Source organism: Limulus polyphemus, unplaced genomic scaffold (assembly GCF_000517525.1).
Source record: "Limulus polyphemus unplaced genomic scaffold, Limulus_polyphemus-2.1.2 Scaffold1070, whole genome shotgun sequence".
Taxonomy (NCBI): domain Eukaryota; kingdom Metazoa; phylum Arthropoda; class Merostomata; order Xiphosura; family Limulidae; genus Limulus; species Limulus polyphemus.
In genome coordinates this window covers 33,812-41,864 of record NW_013666680.1, presented here as the reverse complement: position 1 = coordinate 41,864, position 8,053 = coordinate 33,812, and the positions used below count along the sequence as shown (strand labels likewise).

At 32.5% G+C, this 8,053-nt stretch overlaps 1 protein-coding gene across 1 annotated transcript; it reads right to left on the bottom strand.

Annotated features, from left to right (window-relative positions):
- Positions 1-1,139: 1,139 nt before the first annotated feature.
- On the bottom strand, positions 1,140-7,528 carry LOC106461977 (bis(5'-nucleosyl)-tetraphosphatase PrpE [asymmetrical]-like). The gene is made up of 2 exons (XM_013921845.2): positions 6,553-7,528; positions 1,140-2,997 (listed from the first exon to the last, which is right to left on the bottom strand). The coding sequence occupies exon 1, from the start codon at positions 7,396-7,398 to the stop codon at positions 6,568-6,570; it is 831 nt and encodes a 276-aa protein (XP_013777299.1). The 5' UTR covers positions 7,399-7,528; the 3' UTR covers positions 1,140-2,997; positions 6,553-6,567.
- Between the last annotated feature and the right edge of the window lie 525 nt (positions 7,529-8,053).

Below are 8,053 nucleotides of genomic sequence, written 5' to 3'. Positions count from 1 at the left end.
AGTGGACTGGAAGACCAGGATTTACCACACCAATAGCTGCAGCTGTTGAGACAAAGAAGGATGTTGCAGGTGTGGCTGTCATAGATGCAGAACCAGTAGATGGTGACTTTGTCATAGAATATGAAGACCTAAGACCATTGGGCAAAACTGACTGGCAAGCAGAGGAAAGAGCTACAAGATCTACTGTGCCAATATGTTGATGTCTTCACAGACAGACCTTGTGCAACACCAGATTGAAACCACGACCAAGGATCGAGTTAAGGTGAAGCGCTAACAGATAAGAGACCAACAAGGGAGCTGCAAATGTTGGTGCAGACTATATAATGAGACTTTGTATAGAAGCTGAAAACAGTCTTTGTATATAGTGTAGAGAAATATTGTAAATATTTTTCTTGAAGAGGGTCTTATTAGACATACATGATTCTTTAATTTAAATTTGATGAGAGTATCATAGAGATAGTTATACAGTACAAGTGTTAAATTTAGTATTTTTAGAAGTGATAATTAATTGCAGATTTGCTTACATAATTGTTATGATTCATTTGTTGTGTGGTTCAATCATTGTGAATTGATGTCACGTTACCCGAACCTTCTAAGTTTTTCTCGTTGTTTCATTTTAGTATTGTTACATCATAACATTTTATATATATATATAGGCGCCCAAGTTAAGAAGTTAATAAAAGTCAATTAGTGAAAGTGAAGTTAGAGTGCGTGTGGATTTGCCATATGGATGATTTCTAAAGTGAGTTGCACAGCTTGTATTGTAATAACAGAGATAGAGGAGAATAATTTGTCTTGTCGAAGGGTGTTCTACAGTAATTGAACCTGCTTGTGTAGACTTAGATGAAACAGATACAATTATTTAAAGCTCTGGATACAACTGGGATAACCAATAGTTTAAAATCTTTTGTACGTACATCTGACTTTTTTTGCAAATTTTATTTTAATACAAATGGATTGTGTGCTGTCCATTTATTGTTGAAATTTATTGCCAATAAGTCACAGATACTTGGTGTATAAAAATCTGACCCACATACATAAATACTGATAAAGTGAAAAAATTTAGATACTTGAAGTCCACTTTACAATCAAACAGATTTATTTCAATACCTGATAAATCCTACTAAACATAAGCAGAAAAAATATAACTTTCTTCTCTGAGTAAATAAAACAAACTTTATATATAATTCACCAGTTATATTTCTCATTCTACTTATCTAAAGTTTTGTTTGGTAATAAATATAAATATTTACATAAACATTTAATGGTCAAAAGAAAATAAGGTAGATAACCTAAGCCTAAATTACTCCATCAATCGAATATAAAACAGACAATTATTGATTTTATGTTTTTTTGTTCATAACATACAAAGATACATTCAAATTTCACAGCCAGTATCTTCTTCAATACATCACAAAAAATATCATAATTTGATTTTTTTCATATTTTAACAACATATTTGTTTTAAATTGCTTAAAGTAGGCAGTATCATATAGTTAAACTTTTGGGAAGTTTTATATATATGTATATTTTGTATTTTTTGAACAATATTACAAATTTATCAGCATAATTTCCTCTTCTAAACACAAGTATCAACCAAACAATAAAAAAAAGCCTCAAGGACTATCAAGTTTAAACTAATCTCTCTAAACATTCAAACCAAACACTTAAATTAAACATTTAAACCTTGACTGAATACTAATAATCCTGTATGTGCGTATGTAGACTACACATGTATGCTCCATGACCAAAATATTAAAAAAAACCTGACATAATAACTTGTTGAGTTATCATCTGCCTTGATTACAGTTTATTCATAACAGGGAACTCATTCCACTAATACCTGGAAAGCATTTACTTCCATCTTTGACCATTCCTTAGCAGAGCTGGGTGATTAATTGTTTACCTATAAGCAGCAATTAGTATTACAAAATAATCAATTAATAGAAATTACGATTAGATCATTAATGTCATGAAAATTATATCCTAATTGGACAACTCTGGAAAGGAGACTACAAGCAATTGAGATGAGGTTTTACAGAAAAATGTTGAGGGCATCATGTACATATCATGTGATGAGTGAGGAGGTAATGAAAAGAGCAGAAACACACAGGGATATGACAACAACAATTAGAAGAAGACAACTCCAGTTCCTGTGACACGTAATGAGAAAAGACAAGCAACAAGATTTAAAAGTAACTGGAGGGAAATAAAGTAGAAGTACATCAAGAGTGACTAAAATCAGTAGTCTCACCACAGGGATGAATGTGAGTGAAGCAGAAGTGTTGAGAAAAACAAAGGATAAGAATCTGTGGAAGGTCACGATTGGTAACATTCTGCCCAGACATGGTACTTTAGAGAGAATAGAAATTTATGTTTCAGATTATTCCAATTATCCAAGTTACCAAAGTATTTCCATTATGTTTGTTGTTAAGTGCAAAGCTAAACAATGGACTATCTGTGCTCTGCCCATCACAAGTATTGAAATTTTTTCATCCCAAGTGAGAATAATCAATTAGTTGAACGTAACTGATTGATAAGCCTGATGATTTATCAATTAGCAAATTCCTCTAATTGTCCAACTTTATTCCTTAGTTAATATCATCTCCAATTCAGGTACAGTTGATCATAATGATAGATCGTACTATAGATTCTTAGTGGGATTGGGACCAGGGAACTTTGCAGCCAGCTTTTATGTTGGAAGATTGCATCATGCTCAAGGAGCCAATCAGAAATGATTTGAGCTCTATGTCTGGTAGTATTATTGTCCCAGAAATAACCATCTTCATTTGGATTGTGGTGTGCATCTTTTCAGCTAAGATGGTCAAATATTCACAAGCAAAATTATGAACCATTCAAAAAGAATAAAGCCATGTAAATTAACCCCACAACATTAACTCACCTCCAGAATCTCTTACAGGATGGGTCCATGACTTCATTGGATTGTCACCACACTAAACCTACCATCATTGCAGAACAAAGTGAAGCATAATTCATCTAACAAAGACATAAAAAAGCATTCTTAGAAAAGTTCATCTCAAGCAGCTCCAAAAACAGTGTTCTGGTGAAAGTGGATGTTGTTGAACCATTATCAAAATTATCCATGAATTCATATACTGAACATTTATTAGCCTAAATAATCTTAGATATTTTCCTCCTATTCCTTTTTGATAGCTTTCGTTTTATATCATAGTTTTCCTTATTTGATGAAGTTTTTGAATTAAGCTATGAAGCGTAGACGTGAAACACAATTAACTTTGATTTTTGAGTCACTCTACCGTTATCATAACCGAGACACCCACCAATCAAGTCCCAACAATCACATCACATTCAAAGCTTCATAAATCTTTTGTTTTTCCCTTATAGTTCCGACCGATGCTCATACAATGTATCAGTTGTACTGATGATTTTATTTCTTTAACTATCTAACATGTAAATACCTACCTTGTATAAATATGAAGTTAAGAATGATCTTTCTATAGGTTTCTAATATTTTGGCCAGAGAGTGTGTGTGTGTGTGTATATATATATATATTCATTCTAAAGAAAAAATGCAACTTTATATACAAATTATGAATTTTACATTTGCATTACATTAGTTTGTAACTTTGGCTTCTAACTGAAGTCTCCACCATTAGTGCTCCAGATAATTTTTTTCTGTAAGGAGTTATCACTCCCAGAATTCTGTCAGCAGAAATAATTTTAAATGTTTTGCAAAGTGCAGCAGTAACATTTTGTGATAAAAAGTAATTTAACTAAATATGAATTATTTTACTATTTCTAAAGGTGAAATTTGGCACAGGATTAATTTAACAAATTAAACCACCAGATGTAGTCAAAATAAACACAAATATTGACATTACAACTTTTTATTTACTTTTTTTTACACAAAATTGGATCATTCACAAGTGCACCAATAGAAATTTCTGTCAGAGAGCACTTAATTTTGCAGTTCTACTGTGTGAACTGTGCAGAACTATGGAAATCAACAGTACACCACTGATTTTCCGGCAACTGATGGTCCGGCACATCCTTTAATCCAGACAAAATTACGAGAGCACACTTTAAATTCCCATGACTGCCAGACTAGTTCACTGGGTGGCCACAGATGGCATTGCGTGTGATGCTCACTCTTTCAGGACGGGCTACTTACATTTTAAGTGGGTACGTCACTCTTGTGAAAATTTTCTTATAAATATGAAACTAGTGGATTAAATTGCTTGAATTTTTTCATGAATGTTGCCAAGAATATGTAGTTTAACAAGATACAAATATTATTTTCAAATTATTCTTCAATTTTTTTACAACACAGAATGTTGATAATAGTGTATGAAAATTCAAAATATAACTTACTTGAAAATAATAATTTTTCTGAAAAATATTTAAAGAAAATTGTTTAATTAAATTTTTTACTTACGTCAACAGAGAGAATTTAAAGATGGCATCATGTGCCTCCATCCCAAAAGAGTTAATTGTTTACATCTGCAGTTGGTGGTGGTGATCCCTCGGTTTTGTGCAATTCTTAGCTTATTTTGATTACATTTAATCTTAGCTGTGGCTTCTAAGGTCCAAGTGATAGTCATGGTATTTCATTAATAATTTAATTCACATTTAATATTTGTTTTATTTAAGTTTCTAGTGGGCATGGGGCTAGCAACTCCACCCCGATAACAATTTGCTACAGAAAGTGCAACAAAAACACTTCCGTCGGCGAAGTGTTGTTGTAGCCCTATGTTCCACTAGGAACGACAGGAACTAAGAAGAAGAAGTTTCTAGCAGTCCATGGTGCTTTAGATACACAGGAGGGGTATAATTGGTGGGTCAGAAGCGTATTATTAAATTATTATTACATGACCTCTGTTGGTCCAGCAAAAGGGATAATCTGGCAAGGCTCTGGAACAAGGAGTGCCAGAAAATCGGTGGTGTACCTCTATAAGAATGCTCCCATTAATTACTGCACTACCATTAAAGTGACAGGAGCCATATTCATTTTTTCAACTTTGCAGTATTTTTTAAAGCTGTAAGTGGCTGATATTTGGTTGGGAATTATAACGGTACACCTCTTATCTGGAGCACTGCACTACTAAACTTCTCATGCATAATTCAAGTTATCCAAAGTTTTTTCTTTGATTTGAATAATTATCAATATTTTGGTCATATATTAGTTTCAATAACAAAAAGTTTAGAAGTTCAAGTTTTACTTTACAACTTTCTTAAACACAAAAATCATCTTAATAGCCTTTTTCAGCAGGTGTATCAGCATTACTATGATAGGAAATAGTATCAAGTTATATAAAATTGCAAATTATAATTAGGATCTCATATATTTGAAATAACACAAAAGAGGGTGATGAAAGACAAATTTAAATAGTTATACAATTTTCCACTTAGATATTAGTTTCACTCAGCCCATGTATAACAATGAATATATATCAGTTACTCTCTAAAACTGTTTATCTACAGGAATATGAAATGAAAAAGTATTTAACTAAAACTGGTACCCAATTATTCATACTATTGGTGCATGAAAAGCAGAATCATCAGATTATGCTTATTTTGAAATATTTTCACTAATGTGAATGATATATCAAGTGAAAACAAATTCTTTAGCTCTTTGTTAGTCTACTACCAAACTTCAATGAAAACTCAAAGACACTTCTAGCCTATAAACACTCTACTAAGAGAACATATGCCACTATAAGGAAATCAGTAAGATCATACACACCTTAAACTATAAACTTCAACAATGTTTTGATATTTGGTCTGCTTTATGTCCATATGTAAGGCTTAGTTCTAGTGACAACTTTGTATAGTTTGTACTGCAGCAAATAAATCTGAATTGCATAAATTTAGTTCTTATAGCAATCAAAACAGAACACCATTTTTGAAAAGTTAATTATCTGGGTGTAACATTATAATTAACAAAAACATTAAAGAGATTAGTTAAAGGTAGTTATATTCTTTATTATCATAGCTTAATCTTAACATATCTGTAGCACTGACTAAAACAAAGCACTAATTACACTCTCCTCTATGAATTTATGGAATCAGTGCCACAGTGCCAGTCTGTTTTTTTTTCTCTCCTCTTTAATCTAAGTCACCTGACATATACTTTTTATATTTCATATTAATCACATTAAACCTCATTTAGATTTTCAAAACTTTTACTTTTAAACAGTTATGAATCATGTTTCTTCCATATATTTGACAGAGTGTCATCACCACTCCACTTCAACTATTGATAATATTATTAACATTCTTTTTTTTTTCATAAACACCAGTTTTATACCATATTTGCTTCAAGCAAGATCACCAGCTTGCAAATATTTAAAAAAAAAATTATCTTTCAATGAAAAAACTACAGTATAATAATTTGTGGACGTTTTTCTTAAGCAACTGATGAAATAGCAGCAAATTCAAAATGTATAATTACAGAATGATTAGTTCGAAAAAGCAAACAATCACTAACATCCAACAACTGTTTCCATCTATCTTATAAGTTATAATAACATAGAGCAAATAGTAATTGTTTTTTAATCACAGTTTATTTACCTAAATTAACTGCCATCAGCCTTTTGGTTTTTCATACATGTGCTGTGCAGTAACAGAAACAAAAGTTCCCTTCCTTGGGCCAGCTATAAAAACCCCCGTGAGCTCCTTACCATAAACACAACCTGTGTCAAGGCCTGTAGCATATGAATACAACTGTAGTAATCGACGTGCATCATGACCAAAGTAAACATGTTCTGGTCCTGGCCACAATGATCCCCAGGGTTCCCCTTCTTGGTTACTGTTGGTGGCCTGAATCCCTCCTTCCCAAAAATAATCTTTTATCGTCAAATTTCTCATTGACACCATATGTCTTGGATCTTGTCTTTCCATGGGTAAGCCTGGCACTAAGCCAGCGTGAACGACAATGACATTCAAACTAGGCAAGGTTATTGTATAAGGTAAGTTCTGAAGATAATCAATATCATCCTCAGAAAATTCGTTGATCCAAGCACTATGTTTTGTTAGGTGATGTTCTCCGCTAACCTTTTTGTGATAAAGTTCAAGAACAACTTCATCATGATTTCCCCGTACGCAAAGAGTACTATAAGGTGTATTTCTCAAAAGCCTAACTACTTCTAGACTCTTTGGCCCTTTGTTTACCAGGTCACCAACAAATATTTTAAGGCAACTATCCTTAGTCACATCAGCTTTTTCTAGAAGTTCAATAAGTTCATCAAAACAGCCATGAACATCACCAATAACGAACACTTCCTTAAAGTTTTTAATGAAATTTTCAGTAACAATTTTGTGCAACACCGGAGGAAAACGCAATCCAAAAGCATGCGTAAAGTGATTTCTAGTACTATTTCGAAACAGAGATAAAATAAAAGATACCAACGCTGCCATAACAATTAATTTAAACTCTTTCGATCGCAAACAATGGTTACACAACACTAAAATTCTTAATAACAATACGAATTTAGTTTTATTAGGCCAGACTTGTCTTTAGCCGGTCTCTCATCTTCTAAATTCTAATAGTTGTATACTATGAAGTTATTGAACCAAGGAAATGGTGCTGACATCTATACGATGAATAAGATAATTTGAAATAAATATATAACATAGAGCAATGTTCTCAAACTTCCAAACTCGCGGAGCGATAAAATTCCAACTAGAGTTTCGGGGATCGGCACCCCATGTGTGTATAATTTTATCAGTCGATTAAATAACCAAAATAATTCCACAAAATCTTTCATATATTTATAAATTTACAAAGGCATATATTTTCTTTGAAAAGTAAATAAAAATAACCAAACAAATGAGACGAAATATTTAACTTTGACACGAATAAGAAATATGCAGAGAAATAAATGACTTAACGAATATTATAAGCCCGTTTTCTTGACACAAACTTATCAAGACGCGGTTCAATATTAGATGGTGCGATGCGAAATGATACTCCAGCATCCAGTTTGTTCCTGTGTTTCGTCCTTATCACAGACATTGCCGAAAATCCGCCTTCATAAAAATACGTTAATAGAAATGGCAGCATCTCCCTGAA

Bases quoted from the DNA above. Each gene is read 5' to 3' on its own strand.
- LOC106461977 (XM_013921845.2), bottom strand. From the start codon at position 7,398: ATGGCAGCGTTGGTATCTTTTATTTTATCTCTGTTTCGAAATAGTACT.